Source organism: Nipponia nippon, unplaced genomic scaffold, assembly GCF_047370975.1.
Source record: "Nipponia nippon isolate SJK-2023a ecotype South Korea unplaced genomic scaffold, ASM4737097v1 scaffold_2, whole genome shotgun sequence".
Lineage (NCBI taxonomy): Eukaryota > Metazoa > Chordata > Aves > Pelecaniformes > Threskiornithidae > Nipponia > Nipponia nippon.
The window spans coordinates 127,185,315-127,200,611 of record NW_028262336.1 but is presented as its reverse complement, the minus strand read 5'-3'; the positions used below and the strand labels follow the sequence as shown (position 1 = coordinate 127,200,611).

General features: G+C 49.7%; 1 protein-coding gene across 1 annotated transcript in view; it reads right to left on the bottom strand.

The window, feature by feature from the left end:
* The window catches only part of GAB2 (GRB2 associated binding protein 2), a 98,709-nt gene that overhangs the window by 42,714 nt on the left and 40,698 nt on the right, over positions 1 to 15,297 (bottom strand). The window contains exon 2 of the mRNA XM_087756713.1: positions 1,148 to 1,448. Within this exon, the coding sequence (XP_087612839.1) occupies positions 1,148 to 1,448 (301 nt within the window). The remainder of the gene's footprint in view (positions 1 to 1,147; positions 1,449 to 15,297) is intronic.

The window sequence follows — 15,297 nt, the reverse complement described above, 5'->3', positions numbered from 1 at the left end:
CTGAATGATTTCGCTGAAGCTCGAGGACTGCGCTCCTGACATCTCAACGGGATGTAATTTATTTAGCCTGACCTTTCCCTGCAAGACCGTGCTGGCGGCATTATCAAGGATCCTTTCTACCACTTGTACACCCATTGCCAAGGTGACGTCCCGTTTCATGCGTCAGTTGGTGAAGATTGCATCCGCGCTGCTGTGATGCTTTGTTTGCTGTCCTGCCTGACAAGCTCTTGGCAGAGTTTCAGCTCCTGCGGATGGCAGCTGCTCCGTGAGGGACCAAAACAGATTCAAGCTGGATGTTATTATGGGGAGTTTCATGTAGACAGAGCATGGGACCGGGGTCCCCTGGATGAGACTGGACCATGGATGAGATAAAGCAAAGATGCCCAGAAGTGCTACCAGGTGTAATGGGACGGAAGGACGATTGCAGCACTGCACCCCATGCTCAGCCCCCATCCCATCTCACTCAGGATTTATGTGAGCCCTTGTGGTGCCAGGGAAGCAGAGGCAGCTCACTGGTGCTCACGGCAGAGGCTTGCCAAAGCGCAACCGAATTTGGACAGCGGAGCATGACCGGTGGAACAGGTTCTGCTGCTGCACAAAACCACCTGGTGTTTTCTTCTCCCCTCCCAGGGCTTTCCCAGCGGGTCCCAGAAGGAGATAGAGATGCAGGTGGGGAGGACGTGTCTGTCCTTCACATGAGAGCCTGTCAGCAGTGGGGAAAACCATAGTGGAGAGGGACATGGTCCCAGTAAAGCTTCTCCCCCACCCCACCAAGGGACTGAAACCTCCAAACGAGGGGGGTTTTCACTGCTGGTTCCCACAACTCTCAAAGGGACTTCGGTGATGGGTGAGGACAAAAAGTCCCCAAACCCCACAAACTTTTTTATAAGAGACTCAAAGGCCTACAGTTATGGGGGAAAAATGAATTAGGTGGCTCACAGGGCAAAGCCTGCTCTGCTTCAGATGTCAAAGGTAGGAAAGCCTCGCGGTGGTTTCCCACGTGTGCATTGATTTCCCACTCCAGCCCTCCCAGCCTTGTGGCGGGCTGCACCCCCCTCCCACAGGTCTGATCTGAAAGAGGAGCTGGGCCCCATAGGGAGGGCAGGACAGGAGATGCTCTTGGCCACGGACACGGCTCTCACGGTACCTGTGTTCTCCTCGGACTGGTTGAAGCCACAGATCTGGCAGATGCTGCGAACCCACTTGTTCATGTCGTCCTCGGTCTCGGCCACCAGGTAGAAGGTCCTGTCGCTGGTCTTGATGTCGAAGATGTAGCTGTCTTGCAGCTCCTTCTTGTTGAAGGTCAGGCCTGCGTCCACTTGCTCACAGAAATTGAGGTTGATCACACGCAAAGGTTTCTTGGAGTGGTCATTTTTGTAGTACTCCAGGACGTCGGGGTCGCCACTCATCCGGCCGCTGCGCAGGACAAACCAGCGTTTCTTCCATGCCTGAAACCAAGAAGAGAAGAAACATGAAGGCTATCGCTCAAGCCATAAGGGCCAAGAAACCACAGCCAGGCATAGGGTGACACAGATGGACACAACACCTCTCCATGCTGGGATGCTCTGGGATGCTGCTCAGGACATCCCTGCAAGAGGTGCACAGACTCAGATCAGTTCATCAGTTCAATACTCAAATCCCACTGGTTATCTGGGAGAACTAAACACCAAAATATTCTATCTTAAGATGACGCCATGAAATGCTAGTCTTGAGGCTTAGAACAACCTTGCTCCTACCCTACAGCCTAGCCACACTCCCAGGACCCAAATACCCTTTGCTCCTTGATGCGAGATAATCTGCGGGGCAGCATCACCGGCAATCGCAGTGCCGAAATGCCTTCTAGCAGCTTGGAGGAGCTCAGGCGCTTTGGACACAGTGCCTTGGGTATCCTGCCCTTCAGAGAAATCCCTGAGAACATCACAGCGCGCATCTGCAGACACTAACCATGCCAATCCCGTCTCTGTTTAAATGCCAGTATAGAAAGGCTAATAAAACCAACGGGGAACTGGTTTGTTTTTTTAAATATCAGGAATAATGCCAGGGAGACCCGTGGAGAATCCAAGCTTCATTTGTTTTTCAGCATCTTCTGCTCCCCGGTATGTAGGAAACTCCTTAGCAAAGGAAAAGGTTATCATCGATTCTTCTGAGCACTGCTGACAGCAGCCCCCGGCCAAACCACCTGGGGAACGGACTCAGGGGGTTACGGTGTTTGAAGCAAACTGGCAAAATAAATGTCAGCCATCAGCCCTGGCACTGGGACCTGTGGCCCCTCTCCTCTCCCCACGCCAAATGCAGTTGGGAGCCCACAGGAGCGGGAATAGCCACAATGATAATGTGCTAAATGCTATGACTTACACTACACAGAGAATCATGCAGGTGTTGTAACTCCCCATGCCGTGGGCTGGAGGGGTTTTTTTGGGGGCTGGGCTCTGCGCGATCATCCTGGAGCCTGTGGGAGGGATGCACAGGGTGAGGGACCACCTTGAGCTGCTCCCCATCGCAGAGCTATGCTGCCTTGCAGAGGGCTCAGCTCCCATGGCGTATGGAAGGGAAGGACTATGTCTAAGCGTAGTCCTTAAAATATCTGAGTTTGTTCAAGCTCCCTTTGAAGGCAGTGAAGGTTTGAGAGGTGCACAAACAATGTGGGCTGGATATGGCCCACACGGATGAGCGGGGTGAGGTGGGATATTGCCAGCACTCCTGTATTACCTGATGCAGACCTCGGTTTGCACCAAAGGACGCCAAGGGAGGGGATGCGATTCCCACCATCCTGCCCCAGCCCTGGACGTTTGCTTGTTTTATGAGCTTTACCTTAATTATTTTTTTAAAAAATCACCAGTTTTCAGGTTCATGTGATTATGAGAGGTTGGGTCATGAGGAAGCACATGATGTTCCTAAGAAGGAAGAACCAACAGCCACAAATATCTTTAGTAACCCAAGAGAGGCAGCAAGGCGAACATTGTGCTGGGACCTCCATGATGCTCCCTGGGAGGTGACTATAGCTTCGTGTGTTGGCGATTGGGCATGTGCTAGATCTCAGCCACCCAACTGCACCAGGATCTCACAATTTTGGGGAATTTGGTGGCTGAAATAAGGATAAGAAACCCCTGTGATATTTTCTCGGAATGGTTGATTTGCACCGTACTTCTCAAAGGCTTAAAAATAGCTTTTGGTGGTGTCTTCGAGATTTGTAACCAAATTAGTTTTGCACTAATTCTCAAACTGGCTCCTGGTGCCAGGAAAGCCACTTCAGTGCAATCTTCCAAACGCAGCGGAGCAGCAAATTGCTTAGCAAGAGGACGCGCGAGGCTGGCAGATTTGGGTTTCATCTGGGAGATGCTCACCCACTTCTCATCAAAATGGCCACTTTTATATGAAAAAAACCCGCACGTGGTAGAGCTGTAGCCATCAGCAAGGGGAAAAAAACAGTTTGGCCAGGCAGCAGCAATAATTTGCTAGTCCATCTCCTCAAAATGGATCACCCAAATAATTGGGAAAAAACCTCATCAATATTTTTTCTAGCTCTAGGTGGAAAATGTCCCATTAGCTTCTTTCTGTTAACACTGATCCATTTCTTTGCAGCCACTTGGCAAGACAAAGACATGGGCGCACATCAATGAGGGGGTCTGAAAGAAGATCAAGTTGTGCAACCACATGAACCACCACCTGAATGAAGACACATCCAACGCCAGTTCTTGCTACTTGGATGGTTGCCTTCCAACCATTCGGAGTCAAGCCTTGCAGCATCCCTTCACGGCTGAGAAGCTGCATTTTAAACCCCCACAAAGTACAGAAACTAGACTCCAGAATTTAGAGCTTTCATGGAAAAAATAAGAGGAAATGCTGCAAGCAAAGCCAACGACGCTACCACAGCTTCCCTTTTTATCGCCAATGCAAGAGCCACAACTTCTCTAGTTCTCTTTGGCCTGTCTGATAGCAATGGAAAGCCCCATGCAGTCAATATTTAGCAGAGAAAACAGTATAACACATGCAGTCTGGTGGTATCAGGTAAGTCCTAACATAAGCTGGTTGCAAAACAACTGCTCTTGTAGGACAAAATTTCTGGGGAAGCTTCAGGAGCTGGAGTATCACTGGAGGGTGGGGACCCTTGGATAGAGCAACAGCCCCACCAGTCTGGGGTGGCCACCCTGTCCACCTCTGCCTGGTGCCCTCACAATGATAAAGAGTCACCGGTGTTTTTCTAAAACTGCTTCTGACCCAGAAAAACAGCTCATGGCAGCAGCTGCTGGACTTGCCTGTCCTGGACAGGTGGCTGCAGGCAGCACAGCTGGATCCATCTCCCATTGCACGTCCCCGCAGCAGGACCATTTCTGCCTCCTAAGATCAGATTCCGAGCCAGAGGAATAAGCATGGGTCATTAGAAGAGAATGGAAGAAAATAATAAAGAAATAGCCAGGAACCTTCTTAATTTTGAGAAGATTTTTCCTGTTTCTTTCAATTTTTGAGCACTGGGCTCAGCAAGCATATTTTAGTTCTTCCCCATGGATTTGCTATGTCTCTGTTAGGAAAAGGGCTGAGCTTGTGTTTGCCAGGCTAGGGCTGTGCTTGGAGCATCTTGTGGCACTAATGGAGCTTGCTTTACTGTATAACGATATGTGGAAAAGGATACGCAGCCTGCAGCATGTGGCCCATCCTCCTGACACACCTATTTCCCCATTCAAAGCTATCAATATCATCCAAATCTTCCATGTTTAGGCTTCCCTAGAATATCACCTTCCTACAAGAGGGTGATTTAAGGCTCTACCAACCACCAGCTGTGACAGCAGTAGGATGCATAGGTTCCATATGTACATGGCAATCGCAGCCAAACCAGAGGAGGATGCAACTCCATGTGAACCTCCACGCTCTGCTGCCACATTTCCAAGACCTTCTCCCACCGTGGGGCTGTGATGGCCAACACGCATCTCCTCCTCCACCTGAATTTTCCTTCTCTCCTTATTTCTATTTCTTCCCAGCTCCTTTGAAGCCCCTGTTCCTGTCAGCCCACATCTGCCAAAACACTGTGCCTCACTGCCACATGGTGTGAGCCAAGGGTTGTATTTGTTTAACAGCTTTACAACTTAGAGAGGCCAACAGCTCAACAGCCATAAAATGGTGCCTTTGCGGCACAAATTTCCAGCTGTGTGGTCCTTTGCCTGTATCAGGTTGCTTTGCAGTTAAATTACAGCTGCTAAAGGCCCTTAATATCATTGAGAAATATATTGACACTCAGCAAGTACTTCTTTTAAAGACTTTTTTGTTAAAAAAAAATGCCCATCATGCTGCCAGTGCAATGTAAATCCTCCCGGGTGCCAAGAACCGTGACGGCTGCTTGATTGCTTTCCACCTCAACAGTGCCATGGCAAGTTAAAGTTTACAAAACTGACTCCTGTCCAGCTGGATGCTACCTGGAATTGGTTGTTTTATGGGTTGGGGAGTTGGGTCGGCAGAGACGAGGTGGTGCTGCTGGGTTCACAGGCTGAGTGCACTTAACAGGTATGCTCTGGGGGGCTCACGTTGCAGTTGGGACCCTTCCTGTCCCTTCTGCTGGGTGAAGAACCAGGAGAACCCAACTGAGAGGTGGCTGCTCTTGAGCAACCAAGATACAGTCATGGGAGATCTTCTGACCGCACCATGAGTGAGGTCCCTCACGTCCCCTGTGGCTGTCCTGATGGTGAAATACTGTGACAGAGGTGGTGGCATCAGTGCAGAAGAGTCAGACTGTCCCTTGTTGGAAAATTTGGGGGCTCCAAGTGTGTAATAACCCAGGTTCAATTTAGGACAGGTCAGACAGAAGCTTTATTAACTATGATCATAACAAAGGGACATTCAGACACCATCTCCTGCTCTGCTTCTCTGTTCTCTGCCAAGTGATCGCAGAGCCCCAGCCTATATACTGTTTCAGAAAACTAGAAAGAGGTGAGGAAAACAGCAAATTCAAAGTTAGTGAAGCCCACTATCCATCCTCGGGAGGGAGCTTGCTAACTGCCACAATCCTAAGAAGGAACCAAACAGTAAATAATGTGATGATATGGAGAGATGGCTCTTGGTGGAGCCTATAGGAGTGTCCCACCCAGTATTATCTTAGCTCAGAAGTGGGGATTTGGAAACAGTCAGAGACTGTTATTTTTTAGTTGAAAGGAATGTTCTTTTAATTAGGATAAACTTTTGAGCCAGACCTCTCAGATCTTAATAATTTATATTATTAGTTAATTATATTAATTAATAATTTTACCACCACACCTTTATTGCATATATAGGGAGAGGAGAGGAGAGGAGAGGAGAGGAGAGGAGAGGAGAGGAGAGGAGAGGAGAGGAGAGGAGAGGAGAGGAGAGGAGAGGAGAGGAGAGGAGAGGAGAGGAGAGGAGAGGAGAGGAGAGGAGAGGAGAGGAGAGGAGAGAGGAGAGAAGAGAAGAGAAGAGAAGAGAAGAGAAGAGAAGAGAAGAGAAGAGAAGAGAAGAGAAGAGAAGAGAAGAGAAGAGAAGAGAAGAGAAGAGAAGAGAAGAGAAGAGAAGAGAAGAGAAGAGAAGAGAAGAGAAGAGAAAAGAAGAGAAAAGAAGAGAAAAGAAGAGAAAAGAAGAGAAAAGAAGAGAAATAAATATTTCCCAGGAAATCTCTCTGCCCTGTTCCTTCTCCCCCCGCCACCACGTTTGTCCCCGGGAGCACAGCACACCACCACTGTGAAATAAACCTTCCAAAATCTGATCTGACACAAATCACAGGATCTAATCTGAGCTGGCAGGCAGGATGAGTGACCTAGCTGTGACATCAGGCAAATTTCTCACACTGGGATGAAGTCAGGGACTGAGCGATTTGAGCAGGAAACCCCACAGTGGGGCAAGCGGGCACTTGTGTCCTGGATTCTCCCAGAGCCAGAGGTGCCCTGGGTGCAGGATGGCTCCTGCCATTGCCCGTGCGGCCACGAGCCACTGATGGGGATGCCACTGTGCCCATGGAAAGCCCCGAGCCTGTCCCAGCTCCACATACTCCCAGTTTTCACTCTGCAGTGCAGACTTTGTCTCACAACTCATCAAGCACGTTCACCCTCCAGCTCCTGGTGTATCTGGCATGGCAGAGGGCAGATCATGCTCCAGGAGCACAAAAGAAGGACCATGATGTGTGGAAAGGTCTCACTGCTCCTCCTGGCCACCGTGTCCCCTTGCTGTCCCCTCCCGGCTGCCACCACTTTAGTCATCCTGGCAAGGCCATCCCTGGAGAAGAGGGATAGAGACGATGGGGGTGTCCCAAGGGCATGTGCTGCTCTCATCATAGAATCATGCAATAGTTTGGGATGAAAAGGACCTTTAAAGGTCATGTACTCCAATACCCCTGCAGGGACATTTTCAACCAGATCAGGTTGCTCAGAGCCCCGTCCAACCTGACCTTGAATGTTTCCAGGGATGGGGCATCTACCACCTCTCTGGGCAACCTGTTCCAGTGTTTTACCACCCTCATTGTAAAAAATGTCTTCCTTATATCTAGTCATATCATCCTTGCTGTGTCGTTTCGGGTAGCTTGGCTCGCTCAGTGGTGTTATTGTTTTTGCCACGCGCAACAACGGCACCGACTGTAGCCGTCAGGCTGTGTTATCCCACACCAGGGCTGATCCTGCCCTGGCCACCCCATCCCCACAGTCCTGCACAAGGGACACGGTCTCCTACTGCGGCCGGTGCTACCAGCATTGGGGAGTGAAACTCCATACAAGAGGATTGCAGAATAACCTATTGGTGACCTGTATAATAATGTTGTCTTCCTCTGTGTCCCTGGAGGCTTTTTATCTCATCTGATGGACAGAAGGATGCTGGTTTTATTATTCATGCAAGAACGCCTCTCCCCTCTCTGTGTTTGCACTAACTCAAAGGAAATGCAGCTTGGAAGAAAATTCGTGAGGAGTGAGGAAATCCTCTGTGTCTGCTCAGGTAACGGTGCTGCTGGCTGACTGCCCCCACAAAGTGCCTTGGGGCCCCACCATGGCTGTCCAACCCTGACATCCCTGAGTCCAAAAGCAAACAGGAGTGCCCTAAGCTCCCTCCTGCCCTCCCAGACCCCCCATGGCTCTCCAAGCACCTTCTCCTTGCCTGCTGGCCACTCACAGCACCTTTCGACATGATGCTGGGAACAGAGAGGTCCCAGCCCCTGTCCTCTCACCCTTCAAAGGGATGGAGACTGATTCCTGCTAATCATGCATCTGCCGTGGCCGAGTTCACGGTGAGTTCGTTAGCAGCATCGCTTTGGGGGAGGCTTGATTGGCAGTGTTAATAATGCCGCGCTACAGCAGCGAGACCCTCCAGGGCACAGAAAATCTTGCTGGGGTACAAGGCGGCTCTTCCCCAGATCGCTGGGGGATTGGGGGAAGTAACGGCAATGCAAAAAAAACCCTCAACCCAGCGTGTAACTTGGGCTGTCAAACCGACCTTTCGCTCCTGGGATTTTTTTTCCCCACTGTCGGAGGTGTAATTAGGCTTCAGAGCACACACTGAATCACTACGCATGAAATCCACCCCAGGGCAGCGCGGCCAGTGCGAAACCTTCCACACCGAGCATCACTCATGGCTGGCTGAGATTGGGTTTTAAGGAGGTGAGGCTCAAGCACAAACTAAAACCTATTCACACGATCATTTAAAAACACATAAGCTTCAAAACCAGCTCCTGCCATCACATTTGCTACCAGGGAAGGAAGAAGTTGGGATGGCTCGGAGCTAAAGGTATGCTGGTGTGAGCTGGAGGACCCGCTCCCCGCCGCCATGCTTTGCAAATGCAACGGGTGACAAAGGAGTGACATAATGTGGAAAACATTTCCCCCCATGTTTATTTTACGGGAGTTCTCCAGTTGGAAAGATTTCAGTAGCTCAGTGCTGCTCATGGTCAGCCTTAGGAAAATAAAGATGTCTCTCTGGGACATGAGGGCGCCGACTGTGTTTCTGCTGGGATGCTGGAGCGCCTGATTAAGGATGGGGTAGAAAAACAAAATACCAAGTAGTGAGGTTGTACTTACACTGCCAGAGAAAGAAGGACACAGGGGAAACCCTGGGTGGGCCAGGAGTGCTCCCACCTGGAGGATGTAGAGAGGATGGAGCCAGACTCTACTGGGAGATGCATGGGGACAGCATGAGAGACAATGGGAAGGTCCCATTAGAGGTGAAGAAAAGGCTTCATTATGAGTGGTAGGACAAAAAAAAAAATGATGGGGGGATATGTCCATCCTTGGAAGATATTCAAAACCTGCTTGGACAAGAGCAGGAGCAATGTGATTTACCTCCAGAGTTGGTCCTTACTTCAAGCTGGCCCTGCTTTGAGCAGGAGGTTGGTCTGGAGACCTCTGAAGGTCCCTTCTGACCTCAGTTATCTCCAAATCTAGATTACTTTTCCATAATTAGATCCAGCTCCCAGCAAGGAGTGTTGGACTTGTAACAGGGAGACCTGATGAGACTGCTCGGACTCTGAGCCCAGAAGTGGGACTGGCGCAGCTCCCCGCTGCCACGCACCCTGTCCTCAGTCCTCAGCATTTAGCATGAGAAAGGGCAGCATTGGCATTTTTTAACTCTCCTTGAGTAAAGCAACCTTTTCTGGGTAATTCCTTCTGCTGAAAGCTGCAAGGTGCCTTTGCAAGCGGAAAGGTGTTGGGAAAGCGTGGGATTCGAAGGAGCGAGCTGGAGTCCCGCTCTTGTCCCAGGGCTGGCCGCGAATGGTCCACGTGCAGGGCCTCCACTGTGTCTCTACCACCATGCCATGGATTTTGTTATCTGGAAGTATTTCCTGCTATTCAGCCCTGTTCTGTATTCCACTCTGTTACTCCTAGCCAAAATCTCTCCCCCCGCCCCACCGCGGCACACCCTTCGCAGGGGGACTGGAGTGGCACCCGAAGGAGGTGCAGGCAGATGGGTGCATCCCCCTTCTGCATGGGGACAGGCAGAGCTGGCGGCTCCCTGGGGATCTGCAGGACACCCGGCAAAGGGGTGAGATGACACTGCCATCGCCTCCGCCCCAAGCCCCCATCGGCCAGCCTGAGAAAAACAGCACGGCAAAAGGCATCGCATCCTACAAAAGCAACGCTGCAGGCGATACCCCTGGGGCCCCAAAGGGATTGCAGCAAGTCTCCAGCCGACTGTTTAGTCTGGGTCTGATCCAAAAGCCAGGGCCACTAAAGGGATTTTTCATCCTTGGCCACGAGGTGCTTTGTTTTCGGCAATGCTGGTCCCAAGGGGTGCTTCCCAGCCCCTGCATCTGCCCTGGCCGCATCCTGACTCGATGCTGGAGCAAGCCGCGGGGTGATGGCACTGCTGCATCGCCTCGCTGGGCACAAGCATGCGGCTTTGCCACAGAAGTGATGAACTGAGCACAAAGATGCACCATCCCCGTCCCCCAGCATCACCAGTGCTGGTGCAGCACTGCGGGGGCTGGCTTGCACCTCACTGCCTCTTTGGAGGCTGACATGGATAAGGGGCTGTGACAACAAAACAGGATGCCCCAGGGGCTTATTATGTGATATTATATTATATTTATATATATTATGATACTATATTATTATTATATTATATTATATATATTATGATACTATAGCTTTATATATTTTACATGATGCACATTGAGACTGATGTTTCTCAAGTCTGTCTGCAAAACTCATGCCACCATTGACTACACTCAACCCGACGGAGGTGAGCAAGAGCCAACCAACTCACCGGGGTAAGTCAGCCCATGCCATGCGAGCACGCCAACAGTGAGAGAGGAGTTTACTTTGCTTTTCTCAAATTTGGGTTTCTGGAAGAAAAAGCAAACTGCTCGGAGATTTTTTTTCCCTCCTGAGATTTTGGTATCAGGCTCTGATAAGCGCTTTCCCGGCCATTACACAAGCAGGGCTGGACATGGGAATGCAGCATGAACAAACGATTCCAAGCACAGCGCTTTGATAACTGTTTTTTTCTAGCTTTCTGGCCTCTGCAAGAACAAAATCAATCCCACAGCACTGTCAGTGGTTTCCCTCTCCTTACTCCTAGCTTTGGATTACCCCAAATTGCACCCCTGAGAATAGGGATTTGCCCCAAAAAAGCCACACACCACGCTGGCAGGAGTTATGGATGCTGCCTCAGACTTCCCTGGCGAACATACACCAGTCTCTGCCCACACAAAACTCGTTGCAGGGATGCTTTGCCCCATGAGCGCCCAGTGATGGGCTTCACGGGAAAAGAAACATCGCTGCCCATCTGCCCTCTGCCTTCTCCTGGAGGTTGTGGCTGCTCTCCCACCCCGTGCCACCTCTTGCCAGCCCTCTGCAACGTCCTGGAAGATGCTCAGGAGAGAACAAGGTTCGCATTCACCAGGCTTGGGCTTGGCTGTGAGATATTTTCCAGGCATGGCATTGCTTTTTGTGGGTTTTTTTTGTCCCACAGATCACCCGTGAGCCCCAAAGGGAGATGGGGAAGGGGATGCTGTAAGAAACAAGTTTCCTATCTGGTGAACCCTTTCCAAACCCCCAAAACTGCTTGTGTTTCAAACCAAAGCCAATTTAAAACAATGCTTTTGAACTAAGAAAAGAATCTGAAAAAGCCAATTTGAGGCTTAGTTTCAATCATTTGGAGATAGGCACCTGTGTCAGCTCTGGGAGTGAATCCCATAACTAAACTGCTCTGCCCTCAATCTCTCGGGTGCAGGTGGATGGAAATACAGATGGACATAGAGGTGGACAACAGGAATGAGAGGTGTGTCAGGACGCTTCCCCCTTCCCTTGGCATGCCATTTCCTTCGCTTAAAGGCTGGAGAAAAAGGGTCTCAGAAGGTGATGCTGAACCTCTTCTGAGCTTAATAGGCTCTATGCACAGCAAAAATCACCATCCCCTGTTTGGTTTGAGGTGATGAGCTGGAGGTATCGTGGGGCTGAAGATGATAGTAAAGTGTTAGGAAGTTAGGAAGTTTTTCCCATCACCTAAAGGACTGGTCTCCTGGTTTCTCTGGGTTGTAGCGGGATATTTGGGATAGGCTTGCCTTTCCAGGGATGATTACTAATTTTAGAAAAACTCTGAAGTGTGTTAATTTTCAGTCACTTCAATGAGCTGTCCCGTTGTCTCAGTGTGTAACCAGCGCCAGCTGGACTAAACTCTGCAAGAGTGAGATGATGTGACAAAACCGCACTTCTTGAGCATCATGGTGCCCGACTCCTTTTTTGAGAGGAAGACAGTTGCACCATGGGGGACATTGGTTGGGACTTGAGTGAGGAGTGTTGCACTCCCAACTGCCAAAACTTCCACCTGACATACAGGAACCAGCACAGGGTCCAGTTGTACAAGGCTTTGCAGAGCTTAGGTTTGCTTTGGTGAAATACACTCCCTCAAATTTCTCTTTTTTTACCTTCCCCAACACATTCCCACAAACCCTCTGGAAAATAACACCAGATCCTGGGAATACCATGGGAATTGGGCATCCTCATGCCTTTACAAAATTTGGACCTTCATCTTTCCCTGCTGTAGCTTTTTTGTCAAGGAACCATTACCATGGCAGCCCCAACACAAGATGTTACCCCAAAATCTGGGCTGCTTTGTGCCAGATGCTGTGAGAAATATCATTAGCTCAGAGATGCCAGACTGGAAGAGAAAAGGCAGACAAGGAATGAAAGAAGAGAATTAACCCAGCCACGGCTACCCAAATCCACAGTGGCGGTGAGGTCCTTACCTTGCCTTCTGGTTCCCAAGCCAATAAATCACTCCCTTGACCCCTTAGCTATGATCATGCTGCCTCTACGGTCTTTTCCTTGAGGAAATTTCCCCTTTTTATGTCTAGTTTATGTCTAGCTGTGGTCAACTTGCATGTGCCTGCATGAGCCATTTGCTCACAGCAATAATAATTTTTTGACACATAAAAAATGTGCTCACCTCTAGGTGTTGGTTCAGGTATTTAAGTGGCTTTGCTGCACCAAATGGATTCCCTTTCGGAAGAAACAAAGCCATTTATCCCTGTCCAAATGTACTCTGACTCTAGTGTGGATGCATATATAGGTCTACTATGGGGCTGGACCACCAGGATGTCCTCCCGTTGGTATCAGACCCAGAAGCCACCTTCTGCCCCCAAAATACAGGAGGCAGGAGGAGGTTTAACACCTTCAAGCTACTGATCTGCTCCTGTGGAGGCAAGGTGCTCCCTTTTGACCATGACAAATGGTAAACTTTGTGTCCCCATATAGACTACCTTCAATTAAACCCAAGTTTTCTGTGAACAGGTTAAGATTATTCAAATTTGAGGAAAGTTGCTGCAGCCTGAGCCAAACCCAGGCCTTTTGTAAAGGCAATGGTGACAACACTGGATTCTTGGGACTTGGCACAGACCATACATTTCAGTATGGGCTTTACAAGACAGCTGGGAACTTTCATGTGGGACTGTGGGGTGGATGAGAGAAGGAAATGGGAATGCTTTTAGTACAAAGAGTGAGCAAATAACTCATGACTGGGTCAGGGGCAACCATACCCAGAAACCAATGTGTGCCCAGCTTGGTGGCTTGGTGCTCCTCCTGCAGCTGTCCCAGAGGGACAACACTACAAACACATAAGCACACACAAGAAGCATTAGAGGACATTTCAGATGAAGGAGCAAGAGAAGCAGCCTTGTTGCATCTGTAAACTATGGAAAAAAATGGAGGAATTGGCCTGATTTGGCTTGCGTTGAACTTACAGTCTCGCAGACAACCCTTGTGTTTCATGGTAGCTAGCTGAGTGGCATGGCCAGCATCACAGTTACTGGCACAAAGAGAGCAACAAGGATGATCAAAGGTCTGGAATGGCTTCTCTGCAAGGAACTATTAAGTGAGACAAGACTCCTCAGTCTGGAAAAGAGCTGGGATAGGAGACACGCTGAGGAAACCATTAACGGCAGGGATAAGGTGGTGTAGATGACCTACTCGCTCTCACCTAATACAAGAATGATGTGCCATCACAGGAAGGTAACAGGAGCCAGGCTCAGGGCACACAAAAGGAGACTTTCGTTTGGGCAACACAAAAATGACCTGTGGGACTCCTTGCTGAAGGATGTTCTGGAGGCTTCAAGTTTAGCTGGCCCCAAGTGGAGACTGAACAAGATCACGGAAACAAAATCCCCCAAAGGTTACTGAGTGCCATCATGTGTAGCAATGGAAGTCTGCACTGAAAACTGTTGACAGTAGGGAAAATATTAGGAGGAGGAGGGACTCTTCCCTAGATGCTTGCTTACTGACCACTGTGCAACATTCAACACTAGATGGGCTTGGGTTTGACCCTCTATGGGTGTTCAAATGTTCCAGGCTTGGAAGGAGCAAGGGAGGCAGCATTGTCCACACCAACCCTCATGGCACAGCCCAACCATCATGGCTTCACATGCTGCCCTCGCTTTGCTCCAGGAAACGCGGGTGTAGTTGGTATTTTGGCAAGACAGAGAGGCAGGAGGCTGTGAGGCCAAACACATTAAATGTGGCCAAAAGTGAGAAATGGAGTTGAAAGCTCCTATGAGAAAGACAGTTCCATGGAGACCAGCACCAATGGCACTCACTTACCCGTCGGCTGGTTTCTCATGGTTTAGTTGATTTTTGGGACCTGGGGTTCATTCCTGCAGCTTAAAAGGGCACCCTAATGAGCGGATTCCCTGGTGCTTCCTAATGTGTAAGCTCATGCAAAAGCCTTTCCTTAGTTAAAAGAAGATTTCTCTCCTCTTCCAGCTGACCCTTTTAGATGAAACTCATAGAGACCTAATTATCTCATCCTGCTGTCAGGCCCTTCTGAAACCTGCTGAGGGATTTACCACTTTCCAGGAGACAATTACAGAAGGCACATGCAAATCCGGACACTCCATGAGGCTCTCCACCAGCCATGCTAAGCTCACAGCCCCGACCACCGCTCTCCTGGCAGGCACCATGCTCAGGCAGTTCGGCTCATGGGCTGGAGGGCAGTGGAGGATAACTCAGGGTGTACATGGGGACAACCCCAGATCTGCACAACATCTCTCTTGCTGAACAGCTAGGTTGAGGGTGGCCAGCCAAAATACAGAAATTTCTGATTTCAAGCCTGCCACAGTGAGGTACATCTCTCCAGATGTCCCCAATAGCCGAAACATCTGTCAGTGACAGCATTTGGTTGGGGTCTGTGTTGAGTCCTCACAACACTTCCAGTCCCACAACCGTATGCTGACCGAAGGAAATTTTCTCCAGGTTCCCCCCTTGCCTGTGTGAATCACAGATTCAGGTAGTCCAGGTCTCCTGAGATCCCTTCCAACCCAAATTATTCAATGATCCTATGATCAGAAACTGATTTCTTCTATATCATAGGCTCTTAATTAAATGCACA